This window comes from Cavia porcellus, unplaced genomic scaffold (genome assembly GCF_034190915.1).
Source record: "Cavia porcellus strain 051 isolate PalLab524CR breed Dunkin Hartley unplaced genomic scaffold, mCavPor4.1 scaffold_27, whole genome shotgun sequence".
In the NCBI taxonomy this organism is placed as follows: Eukaryota; Metazoa; Chordata; class Mammalia; order Rodentia; family Caviidae; genus Cavia; species Cavia porcellus.
Window position 1 is genome coordinate 46,227,627 of NW_026947510.1, and position 26,965 is coordinate 46,254,591.

Here is a 26,965-nt window from a genome sequence, read left to right on the forward strand (position 1 = left end):
TCTAAAATATTCCTCCTGTATCAGTTCTGTAAATGCTCTGGGTCTGATTTTCATTTCTAAGTTTCTACTCAAATATGAGCTCCAGCTTAAATAAAAGGAGCCACATTTTCTGAAGAATGCTAAAGGACATTTGCAGTATCCCTAGAGAACAGGAGTACAGAGCATGCTTTTGCAGGCTGGATGGGATTTGCCTTATATTGATGGCTTCCAATCACTATAGTAGCACAGACTTTTTAACCAGTGTTGATCCCAACCAGTGCCATAAGGGCAGAGGTCTCACAAAATTAGACTTTAAAATGGAAGCCCCTTTTTCTAAGAGGTTGGTAACTCCTTTGTGTGTTGGGCTAGTCTGAATTCTTCCACTTAATACTACAGCAAACAAAGTTTCTTTTCTTCCTAGCCAGGTGTGTAGTAGCACATGACTGTAATCCCTGCACTTGGGAGGCTGAACCAGGAGGATCACTGGGTTTGAGGTCAACCTGGGCCATATAGTGAGTTCAAGGCCAGCCTGAACTAATACTGAAACCTTGTCCCAAGCAAACAAACAAATAAATAAAAAATAGAGAACTAACATCTATTCTTGTGTTCAGTTAGATCTAGGAAAAAATTACAGAAAGGCATCCTATAGGATTTAGCCTTTTAAAATACATAGTGATGAAAATTAATAGCTAGTCAGATACCTTGAAAGAGCTCTGTGTAGGCTTTTTCACTTGCATACTAATAACATGTGCTTCACTGTTCAGAAGATTAGCTTTGGGTCCAACTTTCAGATATGAAATAGTAGCATAAGCTGTGAAACTGTAGTCTTCTCTGCAGAAGATAAAAAAGCCAATAATCAGGAAACTTTTGAAAGAACTACAGAAAATTCATCATAGAACCATAATTTTAAATAACATTAATATTAATGTGAAATAAAACTATCATAAGAGCATAAATAATATCTTCCTAGTACAGTCGTACCTCTGTTCACAAACACTCTTGTTTGTAAACAATCTGGTTCCCAAACACAAGTGTTCGGCATTTTTTTTGTTTGCAAGGTCTGTATTGGTAACAAACACAATCACAGCCATCTCTCCCACACCAACAGAAAAAATGGCCATCTTTTCCAAAATTGGGGAACAACTTATGTTTGTGAGCTGAGGTGCCACTGTAGTTTTGTGCTTTTTTGATTTAAAGTGATTAAGGTTAGAGTTTATTAGGTAGTTTTCTATAGCACTTAAAAGTTCTGGTGCAATACCTACAAAGTTATTTATTCTGTTTCAATTAAAAAACAAAAGCAATCATAAAGATGAAAGGACAAAACTAGATGTATACTTCAGATACTGCTGTAGAAGAAAGTGCGCTATCATTTTCTCCAGGTCTTCACGAGGAAGCGTGGGAACAGCGACACCAGCCACTCTCAGTTTCGCTGGGCCCTTTCCCATCCACGAATCCATCAGTTTCAGTGGAGTGAGTTTTTCATTTAGTTCCTCTGCCTGCTTCAAGATCTTGATCAGGTCTCTGCAGTACACTGTTACGTTCTTTTTTTCAAATGCTGCAATGCAAGAGGCATGGTTTCTGACAAGCAGGGTTTAGAAATGAGGACAAGAATAACTATCCTATGTCATTAGACTGGTTTAAAACTAGTTACCACAGTGGAGCCGTCCTAAAACACTGATTTCTGGTCTATCGCCAGACCAAGTTATGGTCTCTGTAACACACCATGGGAGTTATAGTGATGCTAGATAAATAAATACAATAACCTGACTATGAGAAGACTTTAGGAACCAAAGTACATCTGCCAGTCATTTCCTAGGAGGCAGCCGTGTAGTCATACAGCAGAACCTGTTTTTCATACTTAGCTGATTTGTGCTTTTTAAGTCAATTCTAAAAGTGAGTGTGGGATTCTACAGGTAAGAACCTCCCAGATGGTGGGTGTTAATTAAGAAATGAAGCACTCTGACATACATATCAGGCTCTGTTTGGTCAATATTACATAGTCCAATCAACTGCTAAGTTTCTTTAGTTACAAAGTTAAAAGTGGTGACCACTATGCACCCACACATCAGAATAAGGTCTTTTGTGAGAGTCTGGTTTTTCAGGAGCAACACATACAAAATTTTTTATAAAAAAAAAGACAAAGTTTAAATACAAGGAATGAGAGACAAATACAGTGGACATTTGACCTTGGAATCGATTCATGACATTGGGGCAGCCAAGACATCACAACCAAAGACACTGCGGGGAGAGGACTTCCAGTAGCAATAAAGATGGGGTAAATCCGAACACAGTTACCCAGCCTGTTAGTTTCCTATTGCTGTCATGGATCACTACAAACAAAAGCTTATAAAAATGCAAGTGTATTACCTTACATTTCTGTAAGTTAGAAGCCTATTTGAAGCAAGAAGGAGTATTCTGAGGGGGATTAATGGCAATGTTCCTCATTATTTTTGTCACACCTTATGTACCGCCAAAATACTGCATGATTCACTGTGATCTATTTTCTACCAAGTTTCCTTCTCAACTTGTGACTATGAAGTATGTCTTTTATATAATAGCATTTCTAATTGAGAAATTATAATTTTTCTTCTCAAAAATTTCACAAGACCTCAGTATAGCAGTATAAAATGTATGTATACACCTATGACTTTTATTCACCTATTCTTTTTCCAAAACTTTATTTTTCAACAACAAAAAAACTGTATTTTTTTGAATCTGAAAAATTCTAGTCACACCTTGTTTAATCATTTAAATCCATTTTGGAGTCTAATACTGTCTTCATTTAATGCTAGATGTGTATCATTATCCTATAAAGGTTTCAAAAACAGCAGACTTACAAACGTCTTTACAGCAGTTATCACACATTTTGTTACATGCTTCTGAGTTCCATACTTCATCAAAATGTTGAGCTATTAATACACGGCGACATCTACAAAGACATTTAGATACAAATTATTAAATGAGCAAAGAAAGTTTTAAGAGTCTCTACTTTAGAACACACAGTTACCCAGCCTATTAGTTTCCTATTGCTGTCATGGTATTGCTACAAACAATGGCTTAAAACAATACAAATTTATTAGCTTACATTTCTTTAAGTTATAAGCCTAATATGCACGTCACTGAGTCAAAATAAAAGTGTCAGCAGGACTGCATTTCTCCTGGAGGCCCTAGGAGATAATCTGTCCTTGCCTCTTCCAGTTTCTAAGAGGTAGGTGTGCTTTCCTTGATTTCTGGCCCCCTTCCTCCATCTTTAACAACAGTGGGTTGAGCGTCATCTCTGCCTCCCTCTTTTACCTTTAAGGACCTTTGTGATTACACTGGGCCCACTAAGATAATCTGTAATAATTCCATTTGAAGGACAGATGGTTAGCAACCTCAACTCCATCAGCCACTCTGAGTTTCCATTGCTATGTAGGATAACACAGTTTTAGTGATCTGGCTATGGACATAGAACGTATAATTATTTCCATGTGGGAACCATTGCTTAAGTTATCTGTCATTTTGAGATTGAGAACAAAGGTATCAAGGGGTGAGCGGCCATCAGAAAGCTGTATCTAAAGCTACTCTCAATAGATTTAAATTTACTGTAGAATGAGAATCTTGACACTCCTCTGTTATTACCTTGACCCATCAGCTGGGAGAATGGCACAAGTTACTGAGTCTCACTCTCAAGATGCCTGTGTTATCCACAGCTTTTCAAAGTTAGCACAGCACCTGGCTGCACACCAATGCCAGAGAATGATGGCTTCGCCTCATTGTGAATGTGTGTCAAAAATCTTCAATTGAAAAATTAGTTCTAGACAATTACTTCAGAGACAGAGTTTCTTTTCTTGCACTGAACAGATCAAAAAAAGGTTCATGTTCCAATTTTTACCCTCAGACATCTGCTCTTACAGACCTAAACTGTGCAGTTATTAAGTACTCAGAATACCATATATTTTAATACACTTGTCTTTAATTGATAAATTATATAAAGGAAGTTAGCTCACTTGCTTATGTTTTGACAGTATGAGACCATCTCATAAAGCTTCTGCTGTCCAACATTTTCCATGACCACCATTGAACTTACTCTGAATATATCTCCAAAGCCATAATACAAAATACAGTCTGCTCTCATGTCATCTCGACCTGTAGTTTGAGGAATCCTGAGATTGCATAATTACTTTAAAAAATTGGTAACATGCAAAATAACATACATAAAATGAGTTGGCAAAACTTCACGTTATATCTAGAAATTTAGAGATGTCAAAGTTAATTTGTAGGAGTTACTCTGTTTAAAGACAACAGAGATTTATCAACATTAGCTTTACTAAATTTAAAAATATAATTTAATAAACATTTTAATGTTTTATAAACATTTAATGTTTTATAAACATTAAATTACTAAATTTAAAAATATATCCAAAATTATCCAGTTATTTAAGCTATACATTTGAAACTTCTAGTCAAAAATTCAAGAGACAGAGAGGAATATCAAATTAGCATATATAAGAAACAATGCAAAATGTTTCAATAGCACATTAAAATTTTTCCCTATGAAAATAAATACTATCTGATAAAGATTTTTAAATGCAGAATTTTAAAAATTTATAATGTGCCTTCTAGAAAAGCTTTCTAAAAATTACTTCTGGATTTGAGTTTTACATACCTGCACGCCCACTCTCTTGGTAGTAATTTTCCATGGATTTACTCATTGAATGATGAATAACAAATCTCACATCTGGTTTATCAATTCCCATACCAAATGCAACTGTTGCCACTACTACCTAAAATGTTTTAATACCTTATTAGTTAATTAATTCAAATATAAATAGTTTAAAAGGTAAATAGGCTTAAAGATATACACTTAACCTGAAGTTCATTGGCTGACCACCTTGTGTGAACCTTGGTTTTATCTTCTGGTTCCATATTGGCATGATAAGTCCCAGCATGAATTCCCAACTTCTGTAAGCTAATAGTAACTTGTTCAGAGTCTTTCTGAGAAAAACAATATATGATTCCTGTAGTGAGATATAACAGGGTGTTAGAAATATATACAGTACATTCCAAGACACTGATTGATACAATATTTCATAGCCCTTTGGAAAAACACCAGTGCATAACCCCATTACCTTATACACAGCAGACACTCAGCTAAATATGTGCCACTGCTAATTAACACTGTCACTGGAGCCATTCTAAAGCAATTAAGTGTGAAAAAACAAATCAGTTCTATGAGTCATAAAATGTGACATGAGCAAATGTCACACCCAGTTTCTCAGATCACCAAGTGAATTAATTGTATTGCATTTTCAAGTATCTTCTGGCATGCTACTATTTTAGGTACAATTATCACTGTAATTGGTTATTTGTATATCTTTCAGTTCCCAAAGTTAGTTTGCTTTTATATTACCTGATTTCCCTTTGTATCTCCCATTAATGAGCTTTACAATATCCTCAATAAAATCTTCCGTATTTGAAGGCTTTTGTCGAACCTGTAAGAGAACAATCTTACTAAAAAGTACATGTGACCATCCAGGCAGCCACTAACTGGCAGCTCTGTGGAGCAGTTTTTTTTCATGAGGACAGTCCTTCTGGGCCACTCTTGCACTTGCCTCATGAGCCCAACCCATCTGACTCATCCTTGCCAAGTCCCAGACTCTCCTCTTAATTACTTTTTAATTTGCCAGACATAATGAGGCATACAAACCCTCAATAACTTATCAATCTAGAGTCTTTCATTTTCTGATGCTACTTTTATAAAGATATAAAAAACACATAAATAGCTAGTCTATGAAACTCAGAAGATTAAGTCTATTCTTAAAAGAATTTAGAAAGAAAGAACAGCTATTAAGTCAACTGATTTTTTCAACTGAGTATATTAAAATCTAAGACACTGGCACATGACACTACTTTAATGATCTATTCATGTTTCTATTATTTAGTCATTTCAGCAGAGGTATCAGTGGAGTCCTTGGTATAATTCCACCTCTTTTCTCTCCATGTTTGCACAAGAATGAGCACAAATTTAACAAAGGTATGTGACTTGTGTCTATGTTTTATAAAACATGACATTTTTGTATAATAAGGTAATAAGGGATTATAAAGCACAAGAGATCAATGTTAAAAACTTATGTAAAACCCTGTTTTGATCTTTTTATAATGAGCCTTTTTATCTCTGTGCAAAAAATATATATACAAGTATACGATGTACATTTTAGTTCTTAATTTATTGTGGTTTCTAATATGACCAACGTACCAATTGCTTTAAGATGTACCATGTAAATACAAACATATCCTACCAGAAAAAAATTAAAAACATATAGATAAATAGCGTGAAAATATATAACCTCTCTGCTATGATTCCTCACAAAAGTAACAAATTGACATTATGGTTACATACCTCATAATAAAGATTAGGACGATTAAAAGAAGCTGTAAAAGTAAAACACTTTTCAACACATAAAATTTTCTGAGCATCCTTTAGAACATGGTTCGTTGCAGTTGCAGTCAGCCCGATTAGAGACGTGTTAGGGAACTGGCGCTTCAGGATACCCAGGGCTTTGTAATCTGAAAAAGACAAAGTGGGCCTCTGGCTATTCTCAAAGGATTAAAGGAAGTTACACTCTTAATGTTATGCAGATAATCAGTAACCCCTATAGTTTCATCTCTGCAGCTATCTTTTTTTTTGGGGGGTACTGGGGATCCAACTCATGACCCAACGCTTGCCAGCCAGGCGCTTATGCCGCTGAGCTAAACCCCTGGCCCTCCGCAGCTTAACAGTAAATTTGCAGCTGCCAGCTACTCTTTGTGAATAGGTAGGCTTTATCACATTTTACTTCAGAAACATTCTTCTTGGCCACAGGTACAACTTCCTGTTGAGAAGAGGCAATATTAAACATGTCATCAGGCTACACATTGGTCTCCATCTGCTGAACCGTAGATTCAAGAGATAGAGGGGCAGGAGCTGGGAATTTAGCTCAGCGGCATAAGCGCCTGCCTTGCAAGCAAGCAGTTGTGAGTTCGATCCCTGGTACCGATAAAAACGAAAAGACAAAAAAAAGAGATAGAGGGGCTGGTCATAGCACTGGAAGCTCTTAAAACTGATAAAAGAAGCCATCAGCCAAAACCCTTCTGCTGCCTACTATCATGCAAGAGTGACAAGCTCAGAGCAGAAGAGGTTTAGAGAGAGCACTGTTTTTCATAGAAACTACTGCAGGGAAACCATCCTGGACTCATACTGTCATACATATCTAAATCACTACTGAGGTGGTCCTTTGTGTCTCCTCAGTATTTAAGCTATCTGGAGAAAAATGAAAAAGAAATGCAGAAATAGCTAAATGCTAAAGTACAGGGTAAGTATAAAAACACGGAAAAGAAAGCAATTACGTGGGAATTTGTGAAGATTTCAAGAGGTAATACTTGAGTTGCATCTTAAAGTTCACTAAACAGGAAAGAAGGAGGACATTAGGCAGAAAATGCAGTGTACAACCTACAGATACACTGGCATGAAATCGCTTAGCACATTCACACAACAGCAAGCAGTGCACCGGGGGCTTTTAAACCATAGGATGCTATGTTAGATAAATCTGCCATCCAATCCATTCAGTTGGGAATTCTATTTCCCAGAATTCCTTCTGTGCCTATTCCTAAGCTACAGTGACCCAACAGAGAAATGTGTGCAAGACTTAGGAAGCAAGATAAGCTAGCTGCCATTACTCCTTGAAGATCTTTCTAGGCAAACAGGATCGTAGATAGAAGCAGAAATGCCCAGCCAGTTCCAGCTCAACCTAGCTCTTTCCCACTCACTAGGATTTTCCTCCCAACTGCTGTCTTCAAAATCAGTGGCAATTCCAGCAGATGCTTAGCAATAGGCCAATAGCAGGGAGAGTTACTTAGCTCAATCGCTAACAGAGATTTCCACAAAATTGCCTTTTGTGGTCTCCACTGGCACGGATATTACACTTGCAGATTCCTCTACAAGTATGGTTTACTCTCCTTCATCACAGCAGGATTAGTCAGTGACTTCTCTCTAATCCTTCAGACTTCTCCAGTTCCTCTTGCAATTCTGAAAGTCTACTTTCTGAAACAAATCTCTGTGATGATTAATCTTGATGGTCAACCTGACTGGCTTGAGAGACATCTACTGGCTTAGTAAAGCACACTTTTGGGTATCTCGGGAAGCGAGTGGCTCATGGGGGTATTGTCTTGAGGAGCATGATCCCTGACCCTTTCCCCTCTGGGCTCTTTCTCTGTTCTTCTGTTTGCCAGGTGCCATAAGTTGAGTAGCTTTCCTGTGCCACGTTTTTGACTTGGAGCTAGCTGACCATGGACTGAAATCCCCAAAAGTGTTAGCCAAAATAAACTACTTCTTCTTTAACTTGTTTATGGTAGGTGTTATATCATAACAGTAAAAAAGCTGAATAATACAGACTTTTATCCTGTAGCATTCCTGGCAACACTGTTTCCCTGAACCCTGATACTGTCAAAAAGAAAGCAAATATAAGTAAAACAATGTACAACATAGTTATTGATTCTAAGTTAAGACTTACAAGATGAAAAGCTATCACACAATTTTCAAGTTAGACAAAGGACATAAACAGAGTCATGTTTTAGAGATCAACCTTTGGAGACAATGCAAAGGTGAGACTACAACAGACTAAAGACTGGACAGAGGGAAATCAGTTAAAAATGGCAGAGAAAATAATAGCGAATAAGAAATAAATCAGGATTCTAGGGACAAATCAGAAAGAAAAAACTAAAAAGAAATACATGAATTAGAACCTCATGGGTCCTAGTGACTATTAGGACATGGAGGTAGCAGGGTAAGTGTACAAAGAAGAGGAAATGAGTTCTATGTGAGTCAACTCATCAGTAAATAAATTTAGCCAAGTACCTCTCTAGGCATAGGAGATCAAGGAAACAATAAAAACAGTAACCCACAAAACAGTCTATTACCAGAGTGATTACTGCTCATAGTATGAACCCCCATGAGAGAGGAAAGAATAGGAAATTAGGTATACCATAGAAGCAAATCACATATTGCCTAATAGGGCCTAGTTAAGAACTTTGAATTTTATTTTAAGTATGCAGACAAGTTGCTGGGTAGTTTAGGTAGCCTGCTTACAATATAAGGAAGGAGAAGAGACTTGCTCTGCCTGCCTTTCTGCTCTTATCTGTTATCTTCTGTCACCTTGCAGTGTTGGCCCTATGCCACGCCACCCTGCCTTCAAGCCAGCTGATTATGGACTAAAACCTCCACAAACCGTGAGCTAAATTTCCTTAATTTTTGGTGTCAGATATTCTGTCTCAGCAACAAGATACTTAGTGACAGGTGAGACAAGCCAAAGATGACATGTCACCTCTTCAGTTACTTTTATTAGCTCCAACCCTACCCTTTTGTACTCTGCATGTGACATATCAGCTTTGCTGGATGGCCCAGCCAGACACCCTACTAGGTTATTTACTTGCTCAGGGTTCCACAGATGTCACCACAGCAAGGCTTTTTTAGCCTAAAGCAGCACCATCTGGCTTCAGTAGCAGCTGAACACAGCTAGAAGCATTTCTAGCCTTTGAAAATGCACTTTTATCCTGGGTCCAGTGGAACTCGGCCTCCACAAGTGACTAGTGACCAAGGAGTTTTGCCTCATCAGGCATCTGAGTGCCAGTTCCCCGAGACATCTTCTCTACATTTCCAATTCTGATAACCTTTTATGGTCAGCCTTTTCTTCCTATTCCTCTAACTTACAGATTACAGCTGCTTGTTCCATTGTGTACTTCTACAATATCTTTGAGCTTTTTACATAATAATTTATCTACCTAATCAGTTTTTAAATTTTTCCCCTCTGTATTGGAAGACTGAACCTAGACTCTAGCATTAAGCTAAATCCTCAGCCTTTTTTTTCTTTTTCTTTCTTTTTTTTTTTTTTTGTTTTTGTTTTTGTTTTTGTTTTTGTTTTTGAGAAAAGCTCTAAGTTACAAAGACTGACCTCAAACTTGCAGTCCTCCTGCCTCAGCCCCCCAAGTAGTTGGGATGGTAGGCATGAGCTACTATAACCAGCCAACAATTCTATACAAACTTATCTGTGTTCAAATAATAAAATGGTTTCTGTCTCCTGACTTGGTCCTCAATGATACAGGGAGTCAGTCCTTCCTACCCACAGGTTCCCTATGAACTGCTCATCAAAACTGATCTGGAAAAGGTGCATCTGTACCAAACATGCCAAGTTCTTTTCTTGTCATTACACCCTAAACAATATAATACAACTACTTACACAGGGTTTGTATTGTATTACGTATTATAAGTAATCCACAGATGATCTAAAGTATATGGGAGGATGCTTACAGTGCTTATATAAATACTGTGCTGCATCATGGCTCACATTTTCAGGCCAGGGTCACCGACTCCAAGCAGAGGAAAGCTGTTCGTATAATGGCAGCCAGGAAACTGAGAGTGAAGGGAGGAGCCTGGAAGGAAGGGGGACATGCCCCAGGGACCCTTCTCTCCTGACCAGACCACGCCTTCTAATCCCTAGTCAGCTCTCTTGACCCATTATCCAGTTGCTTCACAAAGCCCCGCTATGAGAACATGGGGCTTTTGTCGGGCATTCTTGATCTAAACCACTGTAAGACTTGAGCACCCATGGATTTTGGAATATGCTAGGATCCTAAAATCAATCCCATAGAAACTGAGAAACCATGTGAACTGATAAAGTTTTGGCTTAAGTGAATGTGTGCTTGAATGATTTTTCTAAGGTAGAAATGAAAAAAGAAATTGCTTGAGAGGAAGAGGGAAAAAACCAAATGCCTTGAGAGAGGGGGAAAAAATCAGAAGTTCTTAGTAAGGATGTTTAGTAGACCAATGGGGCAAATACTGATTCCCAATTGCAGTATAAAAGGAGAAAGAGGACACCTTTAGGGAGGAATTTAGCTTTGGTGATCTAATTTATATACACATTCCCAAAAGAAGTAGGAATATAAATTTGAATTTTAGAAGATATTTGGATATGGGAATAGTTTATTACTGCATGTCAGCAGATCACGGAGATATTGTAAGCCATGGTAAAACAGAAGCCAGGGTAATAATCATAGGTGTTCGGATCACTCAGGTTGAAAATATAAGGGTCAAAAGCCAGAAATCTCTAATGGCCACCAGGTAAGAAAACTGTAGTTATAATAGTGGGGTTCTTAGTAAAAATGAGACCATACATCCAGCCTTTAGCATTTAAATCAGAGTTTTTTTTAAAAAAAATAACTCAAAAGCTAGAATCTCAAATAATTCAAAAGCTAGAAAATCCAGTTTTGAGGCCACAAGTTCACTATCCTTAAAGAAACATAAGGAAAGGCAGAGACTGAAGTCAGAATCCTACAGAACACTTAACATTTTAGGAAAGAAAAGAAGAACAAAGAAGATGAAAATGGAAAGAAAGAAACTCAGGGGCTGAGGGTTTAGCTCAGGGGCACAAATACCTGCCTGGCAAGTGCGAGGTCATGAGTTTGATCCCGGGTACCAAAAGAAAGAAAAAAAAGAAAGAACTCAGTAGTGTTAGGTGACCCTGAGGGAGGAGGAGAAAGCAGCAGGGCAGAGGTGAACGGTGTGAAACGCTGCTGATAAGTGGAAAGATAAAAAGAGGGTCAGGTCAGTGGGTAAAAGCCATGGGAGTGAGGTCACTGGTGTCCTCTTTCAGTGATGGTGGCAGAAGCAACTCAATGATTTCAGAAAGGAGTTAAGGGGGAGGTGCAAGCTGACAGGTTTGTTGATGACGGGAAGAACAGAGCAACACTGTGCAGGGGGCGGAAAGGTAGGACAGAAGCTGTCTGATTGAGGAACTTGCAGAATAAGATCTCGCAGAAGGCAGGGAAGGATGAGCTGGGAGCAGTCAGTTACCCTTTTAAAGTAACGATCTTTGGTTTAACCCAAACATAGAAAAAGAAAAAAGCAATGCTAGTGGTCAGGAGGGCAAAGTTCTTGATGGCACCAATTTTCTGGGAAGCAGCAGGCTTCTAAAAGGTCTGAGTTAGGAACAGAAGAGAAAGTTAATGACATGCAAGACTTGTTGGAAGGAAAGTACTGAGGAGTGTTAAATGGAGAAAGATAAAAAGATGAGAATGGTGAAAAACTGAGTTGATGTGGAAATGAGTACAGTTATGTAACTTAGTCTGCCAGTGTTTAGCAGCCAAATGGCAGGAATGGAGACAGCAGAAGTCTGAATGAGCCGGCACCTCGGTCAGCCACAGGGCCAGAGCAGGGTGGTGTAACAGCCCAGCGATCCAGGGCGGATATGGCAGAGGAGTCGGGGTGGGGAACACAGATCACGCTGCAGAGATGGGAGCCAGGGCCAGAAAAACAGGGACCAGCGGAGGGAGGCCGGAGGTCACTATGAATGTGAAAAGCTTCACACAGAAAAGAGGGTGCCACCAGGGAGTATAATTTTTGAACTGAAGATTTTCTGGATAGGATAATTCTGAGCAACTTCAGGCTCTGATTACAGCATTAGGTTGGTAGGGTGAAGAAAAGGGTCACTAAAATATCTCACAGAACTCTGACAATGAAGAGTCAGGATACTAAAGATACCCAAAATGATTTAAAAAAAATAAATAAATAAATGCCAACTCCTCAACAAATTTGACAAAATACTGAGTCGCAATAAATGGCAGAGATATATAACAATGACTAGTAAACATGCGGTTCAGAAGGAGAAAGACAATTACAATAAATGTTGCAGTAAGAAATGAGGAGACTAAAGATTCTGCCTCTTGGTCCCTCTCGCATTATGACAGAGGAAATAAGTAACCCCACGTGAGAGGATAGTTTTACGGGAGCAGAGAGTTCCACTGCACGGAGGAGCAGCACGGTTCCCAACACCAAGGTGCTTTCCGGACTGCGCACGTACCAGGTCGGAAATCGTGACCCCACTGGCTGCAGCAGTGCACCTCATCCACGGCAATGCGGGTGAATCTCCGTGCTTCATAGGCTTTCTCGAGTCTTGACATAAACATTTTGCTTTTGGCAATTTTCTCTGGAGTCACGTAAATTAGCTTTAACGTGGAGTTTTTATTCACCATTTCAGCATGAACCCATTTCACATGCTCCTGTTAAAAGTCAAAACAGACACACTTAGAGCAGAATAAAGCTAGAAGACTACAATACTAAGTGGACAATGAGGACATTCATTACCCAGAAGCGTCAGCTTGGGGCTTATAAAAGCCGTAGGATTTTATCCAGTATTATCCATTAAATTAAGGTTTTCTAATATAAAACATGTATTATATACATAATAAAAAACTCACAAAGTAAAAGTTACTAGGATGCTCTGATATTATTTTATATAACATTTAGACCAACAGTTATTATTTTTTTTTCCTTCTGATTTAATGGGATCCAAAAAGCATAGTAAAACCAATAACGAACGGGATAGGAAAAGGCAGTGAAAACTTCTTTCATTGTCCCATAGAATAAGCACTCTGTTAACTCCTACAGATATTCTGGGATACATATGTTCATTTTTAATCTTTCCAACTTTCAAGCACTAGTGACAGCGCATGAACTTGTAGTTTTTTGTAACTTTCTAAACTGCTTTCTTCTTCTTCTTCATTTTGAAGGAAGTACGGTATGAAAAGGCAATTTCCCCCCAGATTCATTCCACTGAATCAAAGAGCAGAATAGGAATAGAAGGCAGTCAGGAAGAAAATGACACAAGAGTTTAAATTCAGCGAAAACATACATGAAAACGAAGGAACCACAGATTTTAAGAGCTATTACTGATTCCAGATCTGAGTAAGAAATGCATAAAGTTCAGTGGGTTATATCAAAGAAGACAAGAAGTCAAAAGCTACCAGGTCAAAAAAAAAGATTCAGGGACCAGGGATATAGCTCAGCGGCACTGCACTTGCCTAGCAAGTACAAGGTCCTGAGTTTGAGACCTCTGTACTCTCCCCCCAAAAAAAGAAAAAGAAAAAAGAAAAAAAAAAAAGATTCAGAAGCCAATTTATAAAGCTTCTCATTACCCAAAGATGAAACTATCTCAACATTAAAGATATGGATTAAAATGCATCAAATGTTTATAAATTTTTAAATTACAGTGATTCCTAGGGGGAAAAGAACTCAAAGAATGTATTGAGCAGCGGTATACAATGCAAGTAAAAAAAGGAAAACAGCATTTTCATCTTGCAAAGAGTGAGAAAAAAGTTCTTCTTTATAGAATAACTGTAGTTAATATATGAACCCAGGAGGAGTAAATTAAATACCACCATCACACATCTTCTTAATGAAACCATGGCTCCAAGGTTGGCATTATCAGTGGCTGAGAAAACCACTAGGCCGACACCACCTGAACACCCTGATCAAGCTTACTGTCACGCGGGGTAACCAGGTGTTATGTACCTACTGAGTGATGCTGCAGAAGACTGCATAGTAAATAAAAAAAATAATAATAAAAAAAAAAAAAAGAGTTTACATACAAAGACATTATCACAAGAATGCCATCAAGAAAATCCAAGCTAGGCATGGTGATACACTCCTGTAATCCCAGCACTTGGGAGGCTGAAGCAGGAAGATCATTGTGAGTTAGAGATCAGTGTGAGCTACAAAGTGAGCTCAAGGCCAATCTGAACTGCATAGTGAGATCCTGTCTCCAAAAGACAAAAAAGAAAGGAAATCCAGAATATAGAAAGCTATAAGAAAGTTTACCAGGTTTCTTCAACAATTTACATTAGGAAAATAAAAAGATCAGGGGAATCTACAACTGTATTAACAACATACAATATAATGGAAAAATAGTACCCTAACCTTAATTCTAAAATAACAATCATAGTGATGATGAGACAGAGAAACTGTTCTAATTTTAAATTTAATTAGTGTTTCAATTTTAAGGAACTGACATTGTTTTATATATAACAATAGGAGCACTGTATTCATCCTTTTTTTAAGTTAGAGATACATACTGAAGAATTTACAATTGAAATATAAGACATAGATTTGTTCCGGATAAATAAAGGAAGAGAAACAGAGCAGAGAAAAGTGCAGAATATAGATAAAAAAAGATTGGTCTTATATTGATAAATGTTAATGGGAATAATGGATACCTGGTTTTTATACTATTCTCCCTACTTGTGTACACTATTGAAGGTTTCAATAACATGTTCTTTGAAAAAGAATAGCAGAGAAATGGAGCGCAGCCCTGCCCTTCCTCAGTGACACAGGGTCTCACTGTGTAGTTCAGGCTTGCCCAGAACTCACTGTGTAACCCGGCTGGTCTTGAACACGTGTCAACCCTCCTGCCTTGATATCTTAAGTGCGAGGTTATAGACATGCACCACCACACCCTGCTTTCCTTTCTATTTTAAAACACAATACAAAATATATAGGCAAATATTTCCAGTATAGTGCCAGACAATAAATACTATGTTTTGCGGGCTATAAGGTCTCCGTCACTAATCAGCTCTGCTATTATGGTATGAAAGCGGCCACAGACAATAGTCAATGAATGAGCAGCACTCGGTCTCAATATTATGTGATCTATAAACACTGAAAAATGAATTTCGCATAACTTCACATTTCAGAAAATACTACTTTTTTTTGGTACCAGGGATCAAACTCACGATCTCATGCTTGTCAGGCAGGCGCCATGCCACTGAACTGAAGCCCCTGTTAAAATATTACAGTTTTAAAAATTATTTTTACCCATTTAAAAACTCATTCTTAGCTCATGGGCCATACAAAAATAGGCAGTGGGCTAAAACTGGCCCATGAACAGTAGTTTGTAACTCCTGATACAAAAACGTAACAGTTTATAATTTTAGAGGCACTTCAGCTGTAGCTATGACTCCTGGTTCAGTGAATCATGCTTAATTTCTTTTCTTTCCTTTCTTTGTCCCTCGCTTTCTCTCGTTTTTTTGTTTTGTTTTGTTTTATTTTGTTTTTCAATTTTATTTAAGGAGAAAAAGAGAAAAAGGGTACAAGTGACACAGAATTTCAGAAAAAATAAAGAGTAGGAAATCACTAGTTAATAGATTACATATTGTCATCTTAGAAATAGTTGTTCAAGTTACAAAATTAAAGTATGTAAAGTGGACAAACAGTGAGACTGCAAACAGTTCTGTTCAATGATCCAGCAAAACTCAGTAATATGGTTAGCTATCTTATACACTTAAATACACATGCAGTTATACCATTTAGAGCACTTTCTTCTCCTCTCTTTTGTACAATGACAATTACACATTTTGGGTTTTATTACTCCCACAGTTCTTATTACTTTTTTTGAAGAGAGTAAAACCAAATGTGACATAACAGAACAGAGTCAGTTAAATCAAAAGGATGGACATAATACATAATATAAAAACAAAATACAAGGTGATCAACAATGGTTACCATTAATGCCTCTTGCTACCTTAAAAAGAATTGCCTATATCATCAGTTATAATAAAATTGAACAAAACAGTAAAGAATAAAACCAAAACATTAGAGATATTACAGGACTTTAAAAGAAGATAATAGTCAATCAGAATGAATCTTACTGTCTTCACAGTTGTAGCCTATACTTTCGAACTTGGTACTATCAAACAAAGCAGAATAGGGGAAAATGAGTCAAAACAAGATGGTGAGAGCAATACAGGATTTCAAATCAAGTTAATAGGAAATCAAAGTGGGTTACCATAATATATACTGCTATTTTTATTTTTTCCCTTAATTAAAAAGATAAAAATAAAAAAGTAAATAATAAAAAAGGAGATTGAGATAAAAGAGGGCATAACAACAAAACAGCACAGGTCAGAACATAACCATTTATGCAAAATAGTGCTTCATCACAAGATAATCCCAACATCAGAGTCGTTACCATAGTGTCTCTTTCCTTGAAATCTTTGAGTATAACTTTGTATACTGTAGCATCAAACATCAAGACAATCAGGGTATTTAGAATCAACTATCAGAAAATGAACAATGGTTTCTGTATAATCTCCTTGTCTATAAAAGTTTTTGTTTATATTATCACATATAATAAAATCCAATAAGATACAACATGTTAAGACCGATGGAGACAGAAGAACAAAAGCTTGATGGGACTTCAAAACAAGATGATATTAAATCAGCACTAGCTATTATGATGTCTTGTTTTCTCCAAAATACTTGTTCCTATCATCTAACCTTCTCTGCCTCATTTCTGTTGAGCTCTTTTTCTGTCATTAGTTGTCAGTCGTCCTCTTCATTTCGCTTTCTGCTCCATTCATTGTGGCCTCTCTGCCACTGTTTCTGGAATCTTGCTATTTTTTTTTTTAGAATATCCTGCACTATTCTCTGTACAGTTGAACTGGTGGTTGCAAATCCCTCTAGTTCCTCTTTATTCTGGGAGCACCTTGTTTTTCCATCAATTTCTAGGGACAGTTGTGCAGGATACATCAATCTTGGCTGGAGGTTATTATCTTTCAAAGCTTGAATTATTTCCCCCCACACTCTTTGTGATTTGATGGTTTGTGCCGAGAAGTCTGCTGTAATTCTGATGGGTGTTCCCTTGTAAGTGATCTGTTTCTTGTCTCTGACGGCTTTTAATATTCTGTTCTTATACTGGATTTCTGGAATTTCGATTATTATATGCCTGGGTGTAGCTCTGTTTGGGTTGTAGGTGGCTGGGGTCCTGTATGCCTCAAACATCTGAGTATCTTTACCTTTTGCTAAGTTAGGGAAATTCTCCTGGATTATTTCTGTAAATAGCTTTTGTAGTTCATTTGTTGTGTCCCTACTTCTTCTTTTATGTTCTTAATTCTTAAGTTACAGATCCTCTTATCATCTTCTAGGCTTTGTATTATTGCTGTTTGTTTCTTTGTTATTTTTAAGAAGTTTTTCATTTCATGCTCCCACATTACAAATCTGTCCTCCAGTTCAGATAATCTATCCTTAGTTTCTTTTAAGCTGTTATGCCAGCTTTCAATAGAGTTTTTAGTTTCCGGGTAATCTCTTTGAACCTGCTTCACATAATTCTATGTTTTCTCTATCTTCTCCATCAAACAGTTCTCCCCTTTTTTTCTGTTCTTCCATTCCACCATTTGTTTTTCCTTGGGCAGTGCTTAGCATTTTTCTAACTATTCGACTTATATCTTGCTTTATTTCATTAAATACTTCACATTTGAACTCGTCTATGAGGCTCTGGAGATATCACTTTATGTCTATTGGTGCCGTGTCTGATTTGCATGTTTTCTGTCCTCATTGCCTTTCCTGGATCAGTGTTCTCAAGATTGGGGACTGAGGACCCTTTCTTGTTGCTCCCTCTCCCCATACTTTTTGTTCTTTCCATACAAGCATATATAGGAGGCCCAGTTGTTTTTTTGTTTTGTTTTGTTTTGTTTTTGTCAGTTACAGTTTGTTTGAATGCACTGGCTAGGTGTTCCTGCCTACTGCAGTATACTAGGGAGACACAGACCTGGGCAGCCTCTGCTGGGCCCGCCCCTCCAGGTCAACCTACTGAAGGTTTCACTGCTAGGGTGTACCGCCAGGCGCTGGAATCTGGTTTGGGCTAGCCTACTGGGTCTTAGTCAGCGGCATCACCCAGGTCAGGCACTCCCCACCAATCCCACTTCAGAGGAAATATGAAACTAAAGTCACTGCAATGTCCTGTTCCGACTAGTCTGCCCAGTCCCAGAATGTTCTCTGTTGGAGCCTGCTAGGCTATGGAAGAGTCCCCGTTCCTCTCACTCACCACAGGTCGATGCAGGACTCCCCACCAGTCCAGCTCTCAACTCTGTTCACTGATTCTGCTCTCAGAGGTTTCGCGTCTCTCTCCCTGCTGTGCCAATTCAGATGCAGCTGATTGAGATGCAGCTGCGGTAGCAGGATATTCAAATCTCTTCCTGTTGTAGCATCAGGATTGCATTTCCAGTTGGTTTCTCTCAGCTTAGTTCGTTCTTGGGTCGGCAGGGTATAACTCCCCATGCTTAGGACTCCTCACACCACACCATTCCTGGATTCTAAGCTGGCAATCTCAGAGAGCCTCCATAGCTGCTGTTATCTGTCCACCATGTTCTCCCAGAAGTCTCTTGTTTTGTTTTTTGAGACAGGGTTTCACTCTGCAGTTCAGACTGGCCATGTGCTTACTGTGTAGCCCAGGTTGGCCACAAACTCACAGTGATCCTCCTGCCTCAGTCTCCTGAGTGCTGAGACTACAAATATGCACTACCATACTCAGCAAGAGTTTAAATTTTTTAAAAAGAAAACAAAGAATTCATACCTTAGAACTGGAAGCATTTAACATGGTAGCTGAAATTCCTAATTGTTTTAAAACCATTAATTGGTCTTCCATAAGAGAGATCAATGGGCAAATCACAAGTGTAAAACCTAAAAAAGAAAAAAATCTGCCTTAAACTTTATACCACCAACAGAATGAACTATGATTACTTTCTTTACTGTATTTTATAGGAATTATACATCACTTCAGGAAGTTTTAAATGTAGTTTTAACACTATACTACCTATTTCTTACCCTCCCTAAAAGAGAGACAGATATGGATAGATGGGCCGGCTATGATGGCACTTGCCTATGATGCCAGCACTCTGAACTGAGGCAGGAGGATCACTGTGAGTTTGAAGCTATCCTAGGCTACACAGTGAGTTCAAGGCCAGACTGAATTGCATAGATGTTATGGCTTATCTCTAGATTTCTCCTCAAAGGTTCAAGCACTCATATGTGGGGTTTTTCGGAGGTGACTGGATCTAGGATGTGTGAATTTGAATTAAAAATATGTGATAACTAAATTAGTCCACTGATTGGTTTAGCAGAGCTGTGGGTGTGGATAATGGGAAGTCTCACCCTGGATGTGAGTGGCACCAACTAATAACCTTATAACTTGGATGGATTCAAAGAAAAGGGATGCTCACTATTTCCTACCTGCCCTGCCATGGACTGTTTCACCTCTCATTCCCCATCCCCGTTACCTTGTCTTGGAGCCAGACAACAATGTACTGGAACCTCTACAAACTCTGAGCTAAAATACACCTTTTTTCTTTTAATTTGTGGATGCCAGATATTTTGTCCCAGCAATGAGGATGCAAATAAGACACAAGGTGAAGGTATACTAATAAACAAATATAAAGCTAAAATTATGTTTATTTTTATAAGACTGAAAAAGGATAGAAATCGATCCTATAAAAATAAACATAGATTTAAACATTTTAAGTGGTTAATTTGCTATCATTTTTAACAATCATTATTTGTAATCTTGATATATTAATATAAATTAGGTCAAATACTAATCGATTACATCAGGGACAAATTACCCCAAAGTTTTCCAAACAAAAACAACTGACTATATAATTAAGAATGTTAGCTGCATATGTATTATACTTTTTGTACCCTACTAATTTAGACTGAGTATGTAACCAAAGATAACAGTATGCCTCATCTCTTATAACTGACATTGTTTATAATAAGACATTTTAAATTGTAAAAATTATAATGGCTTCACTTTTATGTAACCTGACAAAAGGCAGGTATTTGAAAATATGTACACAAATTATGAATTTACCAGGGATTCTGACAGTAGGTTAATGACTCACCTATATTTTCACCTTCTCTCTCATTACTGACCTCTTATTAACTACAATTAACATGGTCAACTGTTTCTCACCTTAAAAAAAAAACCCTAGATTCATCCTATGGTGTGAATATTGGTATTCATCCTCTCAGTTCTTTGGCTGGACCCCAATGCTAGTATTAAAAGGTAAGGCCTCCGGAATATGATTAAGGCATGATGTTAGGCCCTTTAAGAATATGATTAATGCTCTTGTAAGAGGTAGAAAAAAAGCCCTTTCTGTGAAGATGCAGCACAAAGATGTCATCTCAAATTGCCCTTCACTAGACACACAATCTACTGGCCCTTGACCTTAGACTTCCCAGATGCCAAAACTATGAGCACTGAATTACTGTTGTTTATAAATTAGCCAGCCTAAGGTATTTTGCTAAAAAAAAAAAAAAAAAAAACTTTGAATAGCACTAATTTACAGCACTCTCTCATTCTTTTTAAAAAGTGCCCCATAATTACCAGCTCCACATCTCCAACTTTTACTCATTTCCAAACCACTGCTACTTGGTTAACATAAAAAATGAAATAATTCACTCTGATGGCTTTAATAGCCATCTTCACACCAACATCCTACAAGTTATCCTAGGTCTCTCATACTCAAGCTTAAGACCCAAACATCCTTCACTACCAAGACAGTTCCATCTGCATGTCTTAGAGGCATCATACATTTTAGTATGCTCCAAATTGAATTCATCATCTTCTCTTTATTTCTATTTCTAAATAAGTTCTTTCTCCTGTGTAATCTATTTCAGTAGGTAACCTCTATGAATACAGAGACAAATAATACAAAAATACACTTGACTTTTACATGTTAAGTTGGGAATTTGTTTGAAAAATAATTTTAAAATATTAGTAGAATCATTTCAACTTAAAATCAGCTCTTATTAATACATACCGTCAGAACACAATGCTGGCAACTGGTAACATAAACTCTTCCCACCTCCAGTAGGCATAACCAGAAATATCTCCTCTCCAGCCATTGTTACATTAATAGTTTCAAGCTGAAGTGGTCTGAACTTCTGCAGTTTGAAGACATTTTGCAGAACATCTTTCACTTTAGCAGACCATGGAAAATCTAGAGAGAAAACATACACTAAAAATCCTAGAACTATTAGGATTACAAGTGAGACACAAACATAACTGGATACTTTTATAGCATACAAAACTCAAGACACACATAATTAAAATGTTTAATAGTTACAAACCCTTACATTAAATTTTGGTAATTATAATTTTGAGGTTAGTGCAACTCACTAAGCTAAGCAAATTAAGTGATACATTAAGAAACAGTGCATATTGGGCTGGGGATATAGCTCAGCGGCACAAGTGCCTGCCTGGCAAACTCAAGGTCCTAAGTTTGATTACTGGTACAAAAAACAAACAAACAAAAAAAAGGAAATATTTGCCAGTTGAAAATTCATCCACATAGAAGAAAAAGATGTTCAATTGCATGTTTGAAGAACAATCTGGACATTGGCCAGGTAATTTCTAGTATCATAAAAAAATGAAATATCTGGAGTTTTTGGTATAAATATCTTGTTTTTAAAAGTCAACCATTGAAAAGAATCTCCAAAAAACCACCACAACTCCTTCTTGAGGTTATAGTATCGCTATAATACATGATAAATATAATGTTTCATTAAAGATTTTGAATTTATCAAGAATGGTTTGTTTACTATGGCACAAAATAAGCAAGACTTTGGCAAGGAGTGTGAATAATTACAGGCTGTTTTTTTTTTTTTCCTAGTTAAAACTTAGAAAATTTAGTTGAAGTAAGTATCTTTCTTTACAAGCACTAATCAATGTTGTTAAAATTACTTTTGGAAAAAATAAAGGGGCTGGGGATTGAGCTCAGCGGCATAAGCGCCTGCCTTGCAAGCAGGCAGTCGTGAGTTCGATCCTCGGTACCGATAAAAAGGAAAAAGACAAAATAAATAAATAAATAAAGCCCCAATAATAAATGCTCAAATTAAACATTACAGAATATGGGTAAGGAATGGGCTGACTCCAAGTTTTCCAGTTCAATGAAACAATGACAATTTCACCTCTAAGCCTAATAGAAAGCACTAACCCGTGCAGAATGACCTAAATTCTAGTTTTCAAAAAAAGAAAATACTAGCAGAGAAAAAAACCAAAAAGCTAACCTTCTTTATTCCAAGCAGCTGGTGAAGAATCACATTCTTTGCTGGCCCCAGCCTCTGAATTCTCTAAACACTGCTTTATTTTCTTTGTTAGGGCTGATTTTTTCTGAAGAAGCTCCTGCTGCCTTTCCGTAAGTTCTTGAATTTGAATGTCTACCGCATGTAGCTCATTTGTCACAGAATCCAGTTCCTCTGTTAGAGCTATAGGGCACAGAGAAGAATCTATGACTGCCCAGAGTTAATCACAGTTTTAAGTTTCCTATTGATTTCTTGATGTTCCTTGCCATCGAAAAAAAGTAGTTTAGCAGAGTGGTGAAGACCACATATTTTGGAGGTAAACCAGCTGGGCTCTGATCATGGATTCTCCTTTCACCTGCTAAGTGATCTCAGGCAAGATACTTACCTGCACCTCAGTTTCCTCTTTTATGACATGTAGCCAGTACCTAACTTTAATAACATTAGAAAAAACTAAGTATGATAACACATTGAAAGTTCTTGATAATGTGTTGGGTGTTTGGTTAAAAATTTAACAAATCCTAGTTACTACTATTATATCACAAAGAAGTAATCCAACAATCTCCTAAATCATCTAAAGAAAGTGACTGGACTGAAGCAAAATGAAATGAGCCTCCCAATTCCTTAGCTACCATTTCCATATTTATACTTTGCCCATTATGGTGTCAAGGTAAGGAGCTGCGAACTCTAAACAAGATGATGTAACAAGTAAATAACAATTGTGCCATCGGAATTGATATTACGACTGCATCAGAATTCACTTATAAAGAAGCCTCAATGTGTGATCCTAATCCACCCAAGTATTAAAGTCAAGATGAGATTATTTTTGACAATGGAAGCTAGAAAAATGATAGGCTAATGCTTTCTAATACAGTCACCTGTATCATGCCTCTTCTTAAAATGAAATTTTACAGCTGATTTAAAATAGGATGTGGTGGTGGCTTTGTGTTGTACCAACTGCCTGAATTTCCTGCCTGCATGATTCTGGGCTGAGTGACAGGAAAGGTGGACCTAAGGGAGCAGCCTCATTTACACTGGGACAACTAGGACACTGGCACACAGTCAAACGGCACTGCAGCTGACGCTCACTGTCAGAAACCTGTTCGGTCACCTTGCTGAAATGGGGCAGAAGCTAGTTCCTCCAGCCCCTGCTAAACCTTCTTGAGACAGCAAGCTGGCCCACAGTTTCTTGGCTTCTCTGAATCTTTAGTTAAGTTTGTTAGCAATTTTCTGTATCAAAGGTACCAGCTCTTCAACAGGATCCCACCATCCTGGAAATCAGAGCCCTGGGGAAGGGTTAACACACTGAGCCCAAATCCACAGAGGAACTGATGGGTTCCACTCTGTCTCCACTTGATCCAGCTTATCCTGTCAGTTCCAGCTCGTCCCACGGGGGAGCTCATCCTTACTCTGCCACTGTGTATGTCCATCTTCTCACTGCTGCCACTGCTGACCAGAGACAGCTGCCTAGCTGGCTCCATGATCACATACAAACTAATCCCCATGCTAAACCTCTTATAATACACCTAATGGGTCATCTGACCTAATTAAACTCTAATTTAATAGGGTCTCCGAACTGCTTTTGAAGTGTCAACTGACTCTCTGATCTGATTAAATTTAGGAGCATTGAAGACCCTTTTTCCACAGAGAAAGGAATATAGCTGTTATATGGTATGCAGTAGGAAAAAGTACCTAAATAATAGTCTTACAGATATCAGTAAATTAAGTTACGTAGTGAAGGCAAGGCTTTGGGTGATCAAGTGTTTGCTGTTATAAAACGTTTTGGTAAGAATTATGGACTTGGCTGATTGCTTCTGTGTATGCAGAGAACTTGAGGGGGAAATGCACACTCTGTACTAAAGGACCTTAAAGTGTCTATAGTTCTCCAGAAAGAAACTTTTATTCCCTAAAACTACAAGCTAAGATTCTGAAAATCAATCCTAAATCTAAATTCTGAGGTGGCTGAATTACAATGCAAATTGAATTCCCAACCTCGCAGGGAATTTCATGCTACACAAGAGGCCTGGGAAGGACTATAATAGAAATTGGGATGGAAACATAAGGGCACACTCCAAAGAAGCAGGGGACTGGAACCACTAAACTCTAGCAAGTCTCTTTTCCTGTCTCCGCCATCTGAAACAATCTCTGCTGGCCTGAAAGTCCTGTGATAGCCCTTACTGTATGATAAGGGATTGCTAATCCTAAGGATTGCCCTGAGTCTAGTAAATAATCTGATGTGAGTCATGGTAACAGTCACAGTCCTTCCACCAACTTTCAAAGCTGAGTTAATTAATAGAACCAAAAATACATGAATAAAGTTGTCATGGTTTATGTCTGTGGCCCCCAGACCTCATGAGTTTGCACTGTGCATTTGTGATGCTTCATTGTCTAGTGCTTGGATTGATGGTGCCAGTGCTCCACCCACATAGGGGTGGAGCCACGATGTGATGTAATGGCAGGAGGAAGGTGTGTCTTGCTCTTTGCTGGTTCCTGCTTGTTGTTTGCAGCCACCATGAACTGCGGCCCAGCCATGCCCGCCTGCCTTGGAGCCAACTAAGTGTGGACTGAAACCTCCAAAAACTGTGAGAAATAAACCTTTCCTTTTCTAACTTTGGGCTTCAGGTATTTTGTCTCAGCAACTAGTAAAAAGTAACTAAGACAAAAGTCAATATTAGATCCCCTTAAGAAAAACTCTACAGCAAAAATGTATGTTGTAAATCTTTCTATTAGTCTTCTAAACAGAAATATGTCAGGGTAACTATGCTTAGCGGACAGAAAAATAACTTTTCTGAAATTACTAAACATTAGTACTGCATTGATGCTAATTCTAGAAGAACCAAAATGTCCTTGTGGTCCAGCAGTCAGACTACGGATTGGACTTTACGGAAATTGGCAATTTTGGTTCAGATCTATCATGCAATAGGCTCAGTGGGTCTATCTCACTGTGTGATTACTGTCCCAGTTCCATAAGTAAAATTAGAAAATATACATACCAAGTGCCGGAACCCATTTACTGATCCCCTGGACCATACGTGTGGACTACAATGAGTAGAAACGGTCAAGTAGAAACCAGCAAAACTGCCATTGTCTACCAACACATTACCCCAAACCAATACTGCATTTCAGTAGGGTTTACAGAGATTTGTTCACATCGAAAACTTAAAAGAAATTGAGTTAATGATTCCTAACACATCTCCATTCAACTTGTGTTGCCTGTGCAGAAGACAAATGGATCCTATAGGCTCACAATGGATTATGGAAAAATTAACAAGGTTGTGGCTCCAAAAGCAACTGCTGTTCCCATATGTGATTTCATTGATGGAACACAACACATCCCCTGACGTGTGACAGCTATTCATCTGCTGAATGCTTTATTCTCTGTACCTTTATGACTGTTATAAAAACCACCGGAGAAAGTTTGCGGGGCCAGTAATACACCTTCACAATCCCATCTCAGAGCTTCCTCAACACTTCAGTCACATTCTGATCTGCAGGGTTCAGAACTGTCTCTTCATTCCACTAGACATTACCCTGGCTCATTACATTAGTGATGTCAGGTTTATCTGACTTCTGAGCAGGAAGCAGCAGAAGCAGCTACTGCACCAAACCTATTAGGATAGAAACACGGCAGAGATGGAAAATAAGTTCCATAAACACTCAGAAGCTTGCTACTCAGGTGAAATGTCTAGGAGTCAAATGGGGTGGGGCATGAGAGGCAACCCTTTAAGGTGAAGGACTAGTTTCCACATCTGGACTTTCTTATTAGTAAGAAAGGAATTCGAAACCCAGTAAGATTTGAGAAGCAACAGGTGCTTCATTTGCCAAGCAACCCAAAAGCTTGCCCATTTTGAGTAGGGCCCTGAAATAGAGGCACTGCTGCTCAACATAAGATCAGAAGGCCAGCAGACCCAATGGTAACTTAAAAGTCTGCAGCGGGTAAGGATGTTATATGACATCTCTGGTACAGTTGAGTCACAACAGAATTAGGATTTGGGGGCAAAACTATGCTACCCTATGCAGATAACAATTATCCTCCTTTTAGAGACAACTGGCTTGCTCCCAAGTCTTACCAAAGACTAAGTTACCATGTGACTTGTGCTGCCTATTGTGAAGAATATATCATCTGGTCCTTCAATTTATAAAGCAATCATTCATTTCTTAAAATACACCTATTTAATGCCTGAGTTTTTTTTTCTGAGTTATTTTTTAATCAAATCTCGTTGATAAAGCTTAAAGGCTTCTTTAGCAAAATAACATGCACAATTTTTAAAATGACCATACTGA

General features: G+C 38.0%; 1 protein-coding gene across 1 annotated transcript in view; it reads right to left on the minus strand.

Annotated features, from left to right (window-relative positions):
* Positions 1-26,965, minus strand: part of Recql (RecQ like helicase) — a 35,390-nt gene that overhangs the window by 4,617 nt on the left and 3,808 nt on the right. Inside the window, exons 3-14 of the mRNA XM_063238335.1 lie at positions 22,670-22,867; positions 21,421-21,600; positions 19,176-19,282; positions 12,852-13,050; positions 6,362-6,528; positions 5,372-5,453; positions 4,831-4,979; positions 4,628-4,745; positions 3,969-4,107; positions 2,817-2,908; positions 1,315-1,534; positions 681-810 (exon numbers count right to left, since the gene is read on the minus strand). Of these exons, the coding sequence (XP_063094405.1) occupies positions 681-810; positions 1,315-1,534; positions 2,817-2,908; positions 3,969-4,107; positions 4,628-4,745; positions 4,831-4,979; positions 5,372-5,453; positions 6,362-6,528; positions 12,852-13,050; positions 19,176-19,282; positions 21,421-21,600; positions 22,670-22,867 (1,781 nt within the window). The remainder of the gene's footprint in view (positions 1-680; positions 811-1,314; positions 1,535-2,816; positions 2,909-3,968; positions 4,108-4,627; positions 4,746-4,830; positions 4,980-5,371; positions 5,454-6,361; positions 6,529-12,851; positions 13,051-19,175; positions 19,283-21,420; positions 21,601-22,669; positions 22,868-26,965) is intronic.